Source organism: Manis pentadactyla, chromosome 4 (genome assembly GCF_030020395.1).
Source record: "Manis pentadactyla isolate mManPen7 chromosome 4, mManPen7.hap1, whole genome shotgun sequence".
Taxonomy (NCBI): Eukaryota; Metazoa; Chordata; class Mammalia; order Pholidota; family Manidae; genus Manis; species Manis pentadactyla.
The window spans coordinates 72,713,304-72,728,656 of record NC_080022.1 but is presented as its reverse complement, the minus strand read 5'-3'; the positions used below and the strand labels follow the sequence as shown (position 1 = coordinate 72,728,656).

At 36.8% G+C, this 15,353-nt stretch overlaps 1 protein-coding gene across 5 annotated transcripts in view; it reads left to right on the top strand.

The window, feature by feature from the left end:
• Nucleotides 1–15,353, top strand: part of DDAH1 (dimethylarginine dimethylaminohydrolase 1) — a 213,366-nt gene that overhangs the window by 176,403 nt on the left and 21,610 nt on the right. For all 5 annotated transcript variants that reach the window (XM_057500385.1, XM_057500387.1, XM_036890261.2 and 2 more), the window contains 3 exons: nucleotides 3,714–3,813; nucleotides 9,778–9,851; nucleotides 10,635–10,754. In XM_057500385.1, coding sequence (XP_057356368.1) covers nucleotides 3,714–3,813; nucleotides 9,778–9,851; nucleotides 10,635–10,754 — 294 coding nt within the window. The remainder of the gene's footprint in view (nucleotides 1–3,713; nucleotides 3,814–9,777; nucleotides 9,852–10,634; nucleotides 10,755–15,353) is intronic.

Below are 15,353 nucleotides of genomic sequence, written 5' to 3'. Positions count from 1 at the left end.
TAAAGAGAAAACATTGTCCCATTTACAGATTAGGAAGCCAAGGCTCCTAGAGGTTAATTCATTCCAAGTCACATAGCTAATAAGTGATAGAGCCTATATTCAAATCCCCAGGTCTTTCCATTTACCATGAGAATCCAAAAGGAGTGAAATGAGAAGACAGGATGATGATGTAAACATTATAGGCAAGTGAGGGAATGTAAATGAGAATGATAAAAGAAGGTGAGAAGAGAATAGAGCAGAAAAGGGGAGTAAAGAACACCAGGCATTGAGAGAGAGGGACTTCTTTAGAGTGAGTCTTTAAGAGTGGTAATATTTTCAGTAACTAATAATTCTATATTATCTTGTTTGACACTCTTTTGAGTCCTATGGGACATCTTACAGGGCAAGCCCACTTCCTGCCTTATGTAGGGCACTATTTCAAAGCAGAGATTATACAAGAAATCTACCATATAGCCTGACAGCTTCCAGGAACTGGAAGGAAATCAAATTGGAATGATTTAAATGTAAATGTGTCCTTAATGTATGTGCTCTAAATTTACATTGGCTTTGCAGAAAAGACTACAAGGTTAAATCACTGAAAAACAGATGGAAGCTTTCATGAGGTGGTAAAACACAAGAAACTTGTCTAAATACAAGAAAAAGCAACAGTTTTCTCTTGTGGGTCAGTTTCATAGTACAAGTTTTTGTCATTGAGTACACATAAGCTGGTATTCATCAAAATAGTAAAAGTTAAGTCTAATATTTATTGATCAGTTACTATGTACTAAGTGCTTACATGTGTTTAATGATCAAGAGGAGGCTGGGAGTTTGAAGCTATTGTAACTAAACACCCATTTTAAAAATGAGAAAACAGGCTCAGAAAGTTAAACAACCTTAGGTCACTTGGCTAATAAGTAGCAGAGCTGGATTTTAGCTCCCAGGCCCTTGATTATAACAGTACGCTTGCAGACATTCCCAATGGAATGGCTATGAATGTGTAACCCCAGTAATTCCACATTTTTTATTATTCCAGAAAAAATAAAAAGGAAGAAAGGGAAGGAGGGAGGGAAGGAGGGAAGAAAAAAAGGAAAAGATAATTACTTTGAAACCAGTACCAGCTCCGGAAGAGAAAGAAGTATGGGTTGGACGATTGGAAGCAGCAGAGGTGGTCTAACCCTCTATGGTCAGAGAAGAATCTGTAGCAAAGGATAGAAGGAGAAAAGATGAAGCAAAAAGAAATGGGAATATAAAATTAAAAAATGAAAAGTGCATGTGGAGTGAAAAGGGAAGGTAGGAAGGTTTTGAAAATCATAGTTAAGATTTAAATTAAGTCATTTCTCCAATCTACCTTTCTGTTTTTAATTTCATGGGCTAAAATGACCCATTCAACTCAGCTTTTGGAATTAATACTGTTTGGTCTGACAGTTTCTCTCCATCCTGAGTAATGCTAAGCTCCACTCTACAGTTAGTGTTTCAGTGAAAGGTGGGTGTTTTGTTTGGTCATTTTTTTTCCTCTGAAAATTGATTAAGTCAACATTAACCAGGGCCATGTAACTGCAGTATGGGTAGTGTCTTGAAGGCTGATGGTTTGGATCTTTTCCTGCAAAAATTCCCCCTTTTATAGTTTAAATATTTAGAGTTCGAACTGCCTGAATAGCTGGCTTGCTGTGGGTACGGGTGTCAGGGCAATACTGGGCCGGTTCCTAGCCAAATCTGCCTCATGGAAGCCCTGGGCCAAGAATACGCTGTTCTCGCAACAGCCTTGGGGTTCATCCCCTCTTGTTTTTTCTCCAGAAATGTCCCTGGGCTTAGTATTGCTGATCTGATGCCATGTGGTCTTGCAATTGTCAAAACTATTTACTTGATGTTTAAAAATGTTTTAAATATCCATATCGTTAACTTTGAAAATGACACAGTATGATCAATGTTTGTGGCATGGACCTATACTGATGACTTTTTTAATGTAGATGTGACTGAATATTACACACAAAAAAAGTAGTGCCCCTGCCCATAAGTCAGCTTCATCATGTCAGTGCAGCTGTTTTAACTTTTAAGAAACCACAAACAGTTTATCCTCTAAAACCTTATTTGGAAAGACAGGACTTTTAAAGAAATACAATGTTTCTGAAACTGGTATATATTAGCCTTCTTACTTCTGTTCTCTTTAGACTCTTAAGAGTTGAATAGAAGTCCTGAGTTGAGATACTACATGAGACTGAAATACATGTTACTGCTGAATTCCAAGTAATCTTTGAAATGTTTAATGATAATAGAAGCTGTAGCATTAGTAGTAGAAACAAAACGTAACAGTAGCTCAAGTCTCATGATCTCTTTCCAAGCTCAATGAATTTTCCAGAGACGCAGGGGCAGATGCCAGAAGGAAACAATTGTGTGTTTTCCTGGGTTAACTGTAGCCCAAAAGTCATGGTAAACATGTTTTTGCTTCTTTTTTATACTACAGCATTGATTCCACTTCCTGTTATATAGGAAAACCTATTCTGCTATTAAAAGAGAATATTAGATGTACTTATTACAACATTAAGACCATTTCATCCATGGAAATAATTTTTTATTGTTCTAAGTCACTCTGGGGTTGGTGGAATTTTTACATGAGTTCCAGGACAAGGATGAGATGTTGTATTTATTTTATTTTGTATCCTCTTTAATTTTTTTTGATTCCATGAATGTGAGGCTTGTTTCAAAGTATTTCCATATTTTTGTTACTTTAGAAATTACTCTGCTATATTTGTGTCTCCTAAACTCTTCATTGGCAACTCCCTGTGTGTACTGGGCATACTGTATTTTGGCAGAACTACCTGCTTTTCCCAGTGTCACGTGATGTCTTGCTTTTCTCTTAGTCCCTATTAATGCATCCCGAAGTATATGTCTTTACCATGTTAAAGGTTATACAGACCTTCAGAAATACTGAAATTGTTTTTGTTGAACTGGAAGGATTTCAATTAAATAGTGAACTTCAAAAGGCATTTGTTATACCTTAATTCATTCCCTAATTTAGCCTGGAATATCTCTGTGTTTTAGACTATACCCTAGAATCATAGAAAGTTCCTGAAATTCATTTTCAAGTATTCTTTGGTTTGACTGCAATTATTGTATTTGTTAATCACCTCTAGGGACCCAGGTTAATTTAAATAACAGTTCAGATTTACAGAGAAGGCTTCAACATTCTGACGTTTTAGAAAATATTTGAATAGAAAACAATGACTGTCCTATGAGCTAAGATTTCAAATTACTGGTTATTGTCATTGATATTCCTTCCATATATTATGCTGTGTGTCTGCAGTTCTGATTGACTGACCGACTCAGTTTAAAATTAAATCTTGTACTTTCTGGCAGAAGAAGGAGGATTGTGTGTTCTGCATCCCACCTTTCCTGATCCATGTGCTATAACTAGTCACCCTTCCACAGTGCCCTAACTACTCAGCCCCTCACAGTGTTCTAAACTAGCCAGTCTTCCAATAGTCTGTATTATTAATATTAAAGTCTATAATATTAACTTGAGTGTAGACTAGATGGGAACAAAGTGGACAATTTCCAACAGATTATCTCTTCTCTTGCATATGATCTTGGCAACCCCAAACTATACTACATATGTTCATATATTCACAAGGGTGTATGTATGTGTGTTTGCATGTGTGCACATGAGGGCATGGTTCAGTATTTGGAAGTTTTAGTAAATGATAAGATATTAATCTGAGTTATTTTATTTTCTATAGGTTGACATGATGAAAGAAGCATTAGAAAAACTTCAGCTCAATATAGTAGAGATGAAAGATGAAAATGCAACCTTAGATGGTGGAGATGTCTTATTCACAGGTATCATTGTATTTACTTTTTACTATCCAGAAATATATATGATACTTGGCTTATAATTCACTTATTTAATTGTAGTTTTTATCTAATTACCAAAGAAAAAATGCTATATTCATGGAATTTAGAAAAGAGAGAAAAGCACAAAAGAGAAAAAAATAAAAATGACCTTTCATCCAAAGATAATCACTTCAATATTTGGCTGTATGTTCTTCTACTACTTTTGCATGCATGGATCAGCATATTTTTTATGAGAGTGTTATCAGTATGTGCATGTCATTTTGTAGGTTGTGTCTCCCATGTTCTTCTATAGCATGAGTTTATGGGTTGCAAAGTTTGCATTGTGTGACAGTATATTTGGTTTGTATTTAAAAGGTTCTTAATTCAAGATGTGTCATTTACAAATAATTTTCCCAGAAGGCAAGATGAATTTAAATAATTTTCAGTGCAAATTTATCTGTTCAATACCAGATGAATAATAGCAGAACCCAACAAAATATAAATAGCTAATATCATTGACCTTATAGGAATCAATTTTATAGTGAGTATAATATCACTACCAAAGAAACAGTAATTTTAACATTCAACCTTTACAACTCTATGATCATATTATGATTTTATAAAGTCATGTGCCACAATCTGGATCCCTAGATTCATTCTAGTTATACTGATAAGCAAGACAATCAGTATTAATTTTTTAATTTATAGTGGACATTTATTTTCCCCTAAGGGTCAGAAAATAAATACCAGTTTCACAGATGTAATCCTAACAGCAGAGGCTTGTCCCCAAGGATTTGGAATGTAGCCCCTAGTGGTCTGCTGAAAGCATTGAGCTTCTTGAAAGTCTAATATTTTAGCTGATATGAACATCATATTGAATCCCTTGTATATAGACAAAATATAGCCATCTTCATTTTAATATAAAAATAATGTTCTGTATTACTTACATGTTGATGTCATTAATATTCCTGAAGGAAAAGGAATATTTATCCTGTGACATTTGAGTAGTCCTTGCTTGTGCACATACCTATGTGTGTGGGGCCTCTGTGTTGCTGAGCTGTATGGGTGCATTATCAAGTTTGTAGATAGGATCACCTGGAGTTGTGCAGTGCACAGCCTGTACTGCCACAGTCAGAGGCAATGGCCCTGCCTTTGGGGTTTGGTTGAGCCATTTGAGCCATTGAGCCATGAGAACATAGAACAGGAGGTCAAGGAGGCCTACACTGCATTCTCAGCTCTAGTTGTATCCAAGCAGACTCAGGCATTCTTTGAATCTGCCTACTAAGTTCCCCTTAGAATATTCTTTATGTCTCCCATTGATGGTACTATCATTCTTTTTGGTAGCGCAGAACAACAGCCTGTTTCTCTTAGAAAATAGGCTTTTGTGAAAAGCTGTATGTGTAAATCACACTTCCTGACAATAAATTTGTTTTTTTACCAGAACATAGACATATCATAAATAACTTGCTGCAAGCAGGTACTGGTAATATTTGAAGTACAGTTTAAAACAAGCAGTGTTCACAGCTATTTAGTTATCTTAATATCTGAGCTAAACTGATTCCCTAAAATCTCAGTGTTAATGGCAAACCTTATACTAGACACCTATTTCTTAGGTTAAAGGTCTTTTCATAGCATCAAGTCTAATATTTTTGCCCCAACTTCTAATTAGGTGCTGAGCATTGAGCCTTGCTTTTGACACTATCTGTAAACTTTTAAAAATGATATTCAATACTCAAGTCATTATATTAAAAATATTTAAACTGAGGTAGTATGGGGATGTTAAGATCTTTATCCACATGGCACCTTATTCATACCAAATGTCTGGTCCTGCCTCCTCTTTCCTATTCTCAATTTTTTTCCCTTTTGTTAAATTGTGGTAAAATACACATAACATAAAATTCACCATCTTAACCATTTTTAAGTGTACAATTCAAGTAGCATTAATTACATTCACAATATTGTACAATCATCACCACTCAGTTTTTGGATTCAGCAGTGTTGGGTAAGAAACAAAATTTGTAGTGATTTCCATGTGCTATGTTTTCTTCCTTACATAACTCAGGGCTTCATAAATAATTGATCAGAAACAATCAGAAGGGAAGCAATTTTCCAATTCTACTTCCACTGGGAAATCTGTCAGTCCAACAAGCAGCCACTGGCAGAACTGTTTCAATTCTATTTCTCTTAAATAGATAACACAGACTCACCTCCACTTTAAAATTTTATTTTTGTAAAATATACAGCATATAAAAAAAAGAGTTTTACAGTGTTTATGTATAGTTTAAAGACCAATAATAAAATGAACACCTGGATACCTACCCCCAAGCTTAAGAAATAGGACATTGCTAGGACCATAGAAGCCCTTGTCCCAGCCACTTTCTCCTCCTGGCCTGAGGTAACCACTCCCTGAATTTTATGTTAATCATTGCCTTGGTTTTCTTGGAGTTTTTCAATATATGTGTTCCTAAATTATATGCTGTTTAGTTGTGATCGACTGATACAGTTTTATATGATTAGGGTCATATTATATGAACTCTCAGGTTGATTTTTCTGCTGTTGATCCAATGAGATGGGTGTAGCTGTAGTCATTCATTTTCACTGTTGTGTGGTATTCCATGGTAAGAATACACCATGAGGGTTTTATTCATTTTGCCACTGATGTATATTTGAGTGCTTCCAGGTTTTTGTCTATTATCTTCAATGCTGTTACATACATTCTTGTGTGTGTGTGTATGTCTTGGGGATGTGAATAAGAGTTTCTCTATAGCTAGAAATGGAATTTTAGGTGATAAACTCATTTTTGACCCTGAAATTATTATATGATTTTCTTCTTTAATCTATTGATGTGGTTAATTATATTAACTGATTTTCTGATATTTGACCAGCCTTACATCCCTAAGATGAAATAAAGTTCGTTCATGATATATTCTCTTTTTACTATAGTGTTGGATTTAGTTAGCTCATATTTTGCTTAAGACTTCTATTTCTGTGGCCTGTAAGTTTTCTTTCTTGTTATCCTTGTCTGACTTTGAAAAAAGAGTTATATTAACCTCATAAAATATATTAGGGACTATTTCCTATGTTTCTATTCTCCAGAATCAGTACTATTCATATCACCCATTCCTTAAACTTTTGGTAGAACTTACGTGTGAACAGGCCTTTTGAACCTAGTGCTTTCTTTGGAGGGAGATTTTAAACTGATTCCATTTCTTTAATGGTTATATGACTATTGAAGTTTTTTCTCAGTCAGTTTTGGTGAATTCCTAAAATTTTATCTGTTTTATTTAAGTTTTGAAAATGTTGGGTATAAAAATTATTCATATCTTCTTGATAACTGTTTTAAGCTTCACAGCAGCTATAGCATGCCCCTCTTCATTCATAACACTTATTTGTGCCTTCTCTTTTTTCTTGCCAGAGATCTGACAATTTCATAAATCTCTTCAAAGAACCAACCTTTGGCTTTGTTGAATCCTTTCCCATACATGTTTCCTTTCCTCTTCCTGTTTCTATCTTTATTTCCTTCCTTCAGATTTCTTAGTTGTTAGTCTATGCTTTTCTTCTTACATTTCAAGTTGGAATTTTGTCTCTAATTTTGAACCTTTCTTCTTCTTAATATAAGCATTTAAAGCTATATTTTTCCCTCCAAGTACTGCTTTAGCTGAATCCTTCATGTTTTGATATGAATCATTAATTCTAAATGATTTATTACTGGTTCTAAATGTTTTCTGTCTTCCATTAGATTTATTCTTTGACTCACTAGTGCATAATGATGTTGTTTTAAAAACCCTTTGGTCATTGTCTTAAGCTGCTGAGACACCAACTCATTACTCTGGTAACTGACATGAGAATGAAAGACTCAAGCATTTAGCCTGTCTTTCCTTTATGAATCCCATTTCAAGTAGACCAAATACTAGATTGAGGATAGTTTTTCTTTTTAGAATTCTAGCTAGTAAATGCAGATTCCTAATAAAATAAATGGATCTGTGCAATGATCATCAAAAGATGTTAAATGTTAATATGAAAGCCTGATGGGGAACTTTATAATGGAGGATTCAGGATAATATTATCTGATCACTGTGATCACTCTAGTATCATGGAAATTGTGAATCCATTCGCGTGCCTCATCATGTGATGTAATAGAGCACAGCCCCACCTCTGAAGTAGTCCTATCCAAAAAAAAAAAATTGAACAAGAATCTAGTTAAGCCTCTACAAGAAATTACATTTACCAAAAATACAAAGGAAAAAGGAACAGTTGAATGTTAGATGATGCACAAGGAAGCAACCAGCCAAATCTAGAATGTCGTATAGTCATTAGGACAAATGACCTGATTTCCCCTACAGAAGAATGAAGTGATAAAGGAAAAGAAAAAGAGGGTGAATTGGTACAGAAGAAAATGATAGGAGACATAACAACCAAAACCAATTTTTAAAATATTTTAATTCCAGCACATCAGTTGTTTTCACAAAGAAGGCCAGTTAGGGAATACAGTCCATCATGCTATGAGAAACAGAAGTGTAATGTTCCTTTTTAAAGAGATAAGCAATTTGCTTATCTCTTTAAATCTCCCCTTAGTCTTTTAAAATGGAAATAGTGTGCAAGCACCATTATAAATTCGTTTAAATTTGCTTGCTGCAAAATGTTTTCCTTAAAATACACAAATTTTATGAGTAAATTATAGATATTTTTATCTTAAAATAATTAAGGAAACTTGATGCTTCTTAAATTCCAGCTGACCTTTTTAATACTTTTATAAAGTAAAAGATCTCTCCCGTACTTAAATTTTGATTGGTATTTGGCGAATTTTCTTTAGGGACACACAATCGTACCATTACCAAAAGCACTGTCAATGTGCCCTCAGAGAGTCCTGCGTCTGCCAATAGCATAAATCCTTTTGCAAGGACATATGAAGATTAAAGTTTTAACATTTGTAATGTCTATCAAGCAATTCTTTCTAAATGGCTGCTATCTTATACTTTACCCTAATGGTCTGGGGCAAAAGTGTACTGATTTCTCTTCAAAAATGTTTCCACATTTCATGTAGAGTTCTTTTCCAAAGAATTAGAGGAGGAAGAATTACCATGTTTATGTATTGCCTAACTCTATCTACTATAATTATTTGTTTGCCTATAATTAGGAGACTTTATTTAATGTTCTGCCTTTTGAGAACAAAAATTGTAGAGTTTCAGAAAAGACTAATGAGTGGAACATTCCATCCTTCTAAACTTTAGTACTTTGTAGATAAGCATCTTTGATGTTTTGATTTGAACAGAATGGATGTATAGTTATAAAAACATCTCTTAGAAGTCAGACCTGAAGACCAGTCAGCACTAAACTCACTTTAGGCAGATGGTTTCTTCAGTTTTTACATAATCATTTTATGAAATGGAATCTGACCTTATCAAGAATGTTTAATTTAGTATTGTTATTTTAGGACACACACAAACACACAAAAAAGGAAGCACTGCTAACTTATTGGTATTACTTAATTTCTGATTTTAGATTATTGATGTGTTTATCATTTTATTTATCATTGCCTAAATAAAAGCTTTATTCTCTTGTGGTAAAATACATACAACACAAAATTCATCATGTAACCATTTTTCAGTGTTCAGTTGAGAGGCATTAACTATATCCATGTTGTGCAGCCATCACCACTATCCATTTCTAGCACCTTTCCTCTTCCCAAGCTGAAACTTCACACCCAGTAAACATTGTACCACCTCCCTCCAGCCCCAGAAAACCACCATTTTACTTTCTACTTCAATAAATTTGAAAAAGTTTATTTCTAAGGGCAGTCGTTTGAAATCAGACTTGTACAGAGGGAGCAGGCATCAAAGTACAAGTGGAGCTGCCCTCTGTGGTAGGAAAAAAACTGCATGATGCTTTCAGGTTGTTATTTATAGATAAAGAAATAGTGTGCTCTCACTGCTGCCACCCACTCACTGTGTTCCATACTGTTTCTTATAGGCAGAGAATTTTTTGTGGGCCTTTCCAGAAGGACAAATCAACGAGGTGCTGAAATCTTGGCTGACACTTTTAAGGTAGGTAAAAGATAAATATTGCCTGACGCAGAGTAAATACTTAATATAGATTCATAGACCCACTGAATCAGTGTCATGAATAATGGTATTTATATGTCACCAGCTTTGCAAAATAGTTCCTAATATTTGTATGTTTACTAGAAGCTATCAAACTCAACTTTCCCCATAAATAGGCTCATCAGGCTACCACAGCCACAAAAGACAGTTATCATGGACATTAACTGTTTGCTCACAGTGTATATGATATAACCACCTGGCAGATGTTCTTGGCAAAATTGATGACCTAAAAAAAAATCTGGATACCCAATTGAATCTAACATGAAATGTGGATTTTTTTGGGAATAAAGGATCCCCCAATTTTGGGGTGCCTACTATGGGCTGGAAACCATGCTAGGTATTGCACATACATCCTCTCAAAAGTCCCTTTACTCTATTGATCATTAATAGTCTGGATCATCAGACTGCTTAGGAAGGGATGTAGCCATAAGAAGCTCTGTTCCCCATTAGGACGTGAGGCTCTATTTTGCACAGGATATTTAGAAGCATCCTTCCAGAGCAGCCCACCCCACAGGTAAACCAGCCAAGCTGCTGACACAGCCACATGTCTAGAAGGAGGCTCTGAGCTTTCTACTTAGAAGCTGTCTTCATTTAACTAGCAATGCCAAAACTGTGGGTCTCAGGGCTTCCAGATGCTCAGGGCCCCAGCAGACTCTGAGGGCAGATTTAAACCAGTTTTAGAATTATTCTTCAATGCCAAACTGCTTATTTCTATTATATGCATAGGACTATGCGGTCTCCACAGTCCCAGTGGCTGATGCTTTGCATTTGAAGAGTTTCTGCAGTATGGCTGGGCCTAACCTAATCGCAATCGGATCCAGTGAATCTGCACAGAAAGCCCTCAAGGTCAGTACAAAGCCACACTACTTCTAAATGCAGCAGGCAATGCCTGCCACATGTTTTTTCTAATTCTGTCTACTGGGTGGGCAGCAAGCAGGGGTGGCAGGGTGAGAAGAGCCTGTTACTTAAGTTTTCTCTGATGTACATTGTCTTGACCTCACATTCCTTAGGAGCCAGGAACACCTAAGTGTAGGAAGAACTCTTCACTGGTGAACCATTCTCACTCATACACCAGGTTTCCTAGAAAGGCCATGATTCAGAATAATAAACACCAACACCAGACTCATTGCAGTTATTTCCTCTGGGGAAAACAGGGCATATCACCAGTAGAGCTCCTTGTAATGTTCCCTCAGGGGGGTGGTACACAAGGCGTCATTACATTAGTCTTATCCTTTTGTGTATCTTAACTATTTCGTAATGTTTTAAAAAGCCATGATTCAGAAATACCTAAAAATCCTAACTTCTTCATATGCATTTGGAATACTTAAAATTTTAGGACAGGAATTTTTCTCATTTTACAGATGAGAGTAGGAAATCCCAGAAAAATTTTGAATTGCCCAGGTCACACAGCTAGATCAGGAGTATAAGCCACTGACAGACCTTCCAGTGTTACAGTGCTTTGTAGTTCAAAGGCCCTTTCCTTCTCTGTAATTAACAACCTTGTAAGATGATCTGGATGCTCTGTAAGGGCAGAGACCATGTCTATCTGGCTGACCACTGAGCTCCTTTGTGCTTGACCCTCACTAAAATCTGGTGGATGGATGAATAAATGAATGAGAGAGGTGGTATGATCTTCATTTTGCAGATGAGAGCTAGATCAAGTGATCCAAACAAGGTCACAAGGCTAAAACTAAATGGTGGGCTGGCTCTGCTGCCCCTTCCTGTTAGGTGGTCCTGCACAATCTGCCTGGCTTACTAAAGGACCAAAGACAGAAACTCCTCTTTGCCAAAGAGAGGAAACCTGTGTACCCCAAGGTGCACAGTTTACTGTTTCGCCCTTTCAGATCTTTACTCTTCTACCTCAGTGCTGGATGGGGTGCCGTTTGTCTGGAAAGCAAGCATTGCCTCCCAGTTGCCTCCCCTCTGTATTATATGCAACTTCTTCAGCCAGCTCACCTGGTTTTACTGTCTTCGTTTTCTCAAACTGTATCTTTGCTTGTATTTCTAGGACTTTTAACAGTTGCTACTCAACAATCTGCCTCAGAATTTGAGCTTGGAGGCTTTTTCTGTTTTCTTTAGAGAATGTCTTTTGTTCTGCTTTATCTGAAAGGCTATGTCAACTTTCTGCACATAAAAAAGATGGTGTCTTAAAATAAAACATTTGATGAATGGTATCACTCAGAGGATCTGGGAAGATTATTTTTCTCCTTAGAGACTAACTGGTGTCTGTCAATGGCGGCAGGGTTGGTCTGCACATGTCTGAAATTGATTACAAGGGAAGCAGAGGGATGAAGCTGGCTTACACTGTGCCTTTGTGTATATAGCAGAAAGACCCTCCTCTGGGTAGACTAGGTCCCTAATTCAAATAGCCTGGAGAAACTGACACTTAACAAACTAAGAGATAATACAATATGGTTAATTAGCAGTTCTTTATATGAAATAGCCCTAACTGCTGTTCAGAGGAGAAGATGGTGATCCTTGAGGGATAGATATTCAGAGAAAGCTTCATGGAGAAAAATGGAGCTAGATGTGGGTCTGGCAAGGTGGGATTCAGTGAGAGCATGTTCCATATGGGAACATGGTATAAACAAAGACTGAGCAAAGCACATACATGAGATATGAGCAAAATAGGCCAAATAACACAACGTTTTCTTGTGGGATACTGGAGATATAGTTAGATATGGCAGGTGAATTCTGAAGAGGCAAGTGGGGACTTAAAAGTGAGGAAAGGAATGAATTTATCTCTGTGAGCAGGGTTCTGGGCAGAAAGGTCATATCACTTCAGAGATGTTAGATTATCATTCCTTTTGCAAAAAAAATTAAAAAATTAGATGGGAAGACCCTGCATTCAACAAGGAGGACCATTGATGAGCTGGAAAAAGAAAACCAAGCCCCACTCTGAACATGGTATTTTCCATCAACAAATGTGCTTCCTAAACCATGAGCCCATAGAGTTGGCAAAGGATGTGTCATGTTTCTAGCATTCAAAGGGCCCTGGTAGTGAAAACAGAAAGATTGAACTGAAGAACAGTGAGCTCCACGAGGGCGTGTTCTCAGGTTGGAACTAGGTGAGTTGATGAAATTCTGATTTAGTGAAAGGAACTGCCTATTTATGTGAGAACAGTTTTGGCGCCTATATTAGAAAAATAAATAAAATCAATAGTGGGGTAAGTCCTACTACTAATTTGGAGATGTAAATACTGACATAGATAGGTAGGAAGACAAATGGATAGAGACAAATACATCATCTCCAAGTAATGAAAGCATATTGGTTTTATTTTTTCCATTTATAAGTGGAAATACTGAAATCTGATTAAATAAAATATTTTAAATAAGATCTCGTCGTTTTGGAATCAGATTTCCTGGGCCCTGATTCCCCTCTCCCTAGTTGCCCATCCCACTCTATACCCATTCTTTTTCTATTGGGAAAGCTTTCCTAGTTATTTTGCCCATGGATTTGTTCTGGCTGAGCTTCCTCTTTCCCCTTCCCTCTCTCCAACTATCCCCCTCTTCCCATTTTTTGCTGGTATCCAGGATCTGAACTGACTCAGGGAAGTTTAGTCCCAGATACCTGTTTTTCCCTTGCAAATCTTGGTATCTCAGTCTTGCCTCCTCTGTAGAGAAGCCCCTGGCCATTGGAGCTTCTCTCTAGAGGGCATAGCATTTAAATTGGAAGTGAACTGTGCCTTCCTCTGCTGCACACTGAGAGCTTGACGACTTCCCCTTCTGTGACTGCCTGTTTCATTCAGAGCCTAAAACTGCTTCTTACTCAGGCAAAGTTGAGAGCCCAAAAGTACTGGATAGTCTTTTTGCCTTTGAAACAGTTCATAATGGGTTCTTATGGAGATAGTCATCATACCTGTCTAGGTTGTAGTAGATGTAATAGTGTGTGCATTGTATATTTAAATGAAATCATCCATCTTGGAAGACATTAGCAACTCTGCTAAAAATCCCAGAACACTAATACAGGGTACATTTAATACACATTTAGCACAGAACATATTTAATACAGGGAAGGAAGAGAGGACAAATTCTTACTGCATTTTACCGTTGATATGGTCAGAGTTCTGGAGGTTAGGATGATTTGAACAAATTACTTAAGTTATTTAACATTAAGTCTTACCCTAGAAATACTATTATCTAAGCAAAATTAGCATTTAGAGCAACCTGCCCTTTCTATAGTTTTTCTCCCTCACTTTCCATCATTCCCTCCATGCCCCTGGAGAACTACCAACTTCATTCTGCTCCCCTAGCTATAAAAGAAAATAGTGTAAGATTAATTAATTCATGCAGAAGCATTAGACCTATTAGTACTCCTGAAGAAAGAATGTTTCTCCCTCAAAGAAGTTGAGAACTCCAGTTGCTGCACAGCTGGAACTGCTGCTCACAAAGATAACTAGAGCAAAAGATGTCAGTCTCCAAAAACATATTCTATTATTTCATTCATTTAGTGTTAAACAAGAGACAAAACTACACTGTTAAAAGTCAGAATAGTGGTTACTTTAAGGAGGGCAGGAGTCATGGTCCAGAGGGCCACTTTGCATGTTATACTTTAATTTTTAAAGTTTAGGAAAAAATGGCATGTATTGCTGGAGGTAGATGATGATTAACTTACAGAAATAATTCTCCAATAGGTAGGTCTAACTCTCAAAGCCCTGCTTTACCTTCTATATATGCCTGTTTTTTCTACAGACTAAGCAGTTGTTTTAACTAAGAAAATAAAAAGACTGAAACTTTTTACTCCTTCACCAACATCTCCCCATACCCCCTCTTCACCCTCAGCCCTTGTACACCTTAAATATGTACATTTTTAATTGTCAGTTATACCTCAGTATAACTAGAGGAGGAAAAAGGCATGGTAAAAAGTAGATTTACACTGCACCTCATCCATTCTTCTTCTAGATCCTTGCCAAAATTGACTTCCAGGAACCTGGATTAATTAAATGCTTTGTATCACAGGAGGACAGATCATAATTCCTGCCCTCTAGAGGGACTCATGGTATTGATTTTTAACTCAATCTCTTTAGTCCCTTTAGTGGCATTCATCCTTCAGTCAGCTGGGAAGGAGAGAAGGAAGACAAAGGGAAGGGAGACAGGGAAGGAGGGGAGAAAGGAGAGAATAACATTTAGCTAAAACTTGCCTGAAACCAATCAGATGAGGAAGCTGCTGATCTCTCGGAGCTGGAAGCTCCGGGGGCTGTGGACTGACAGGTAGCTGGGCTGTGCCATCTGCTGGCCGGGCAGCAAGAGGAGCGTCCTCACCTTCCTAACACCTGCAGAAGACCAATTATTTTCTCCTTCTGGCATCCACAGTTTGTTTAATGGCTTTCTTAATAATTACATTCTTTTGTTTAACAATATTTTTAATAACTTTTAGTGGAAGTACTAAAACGATGTGATAAGAGAAGAATTATGAGGTCATCAATCCATTGTTTTGTGTCTTTG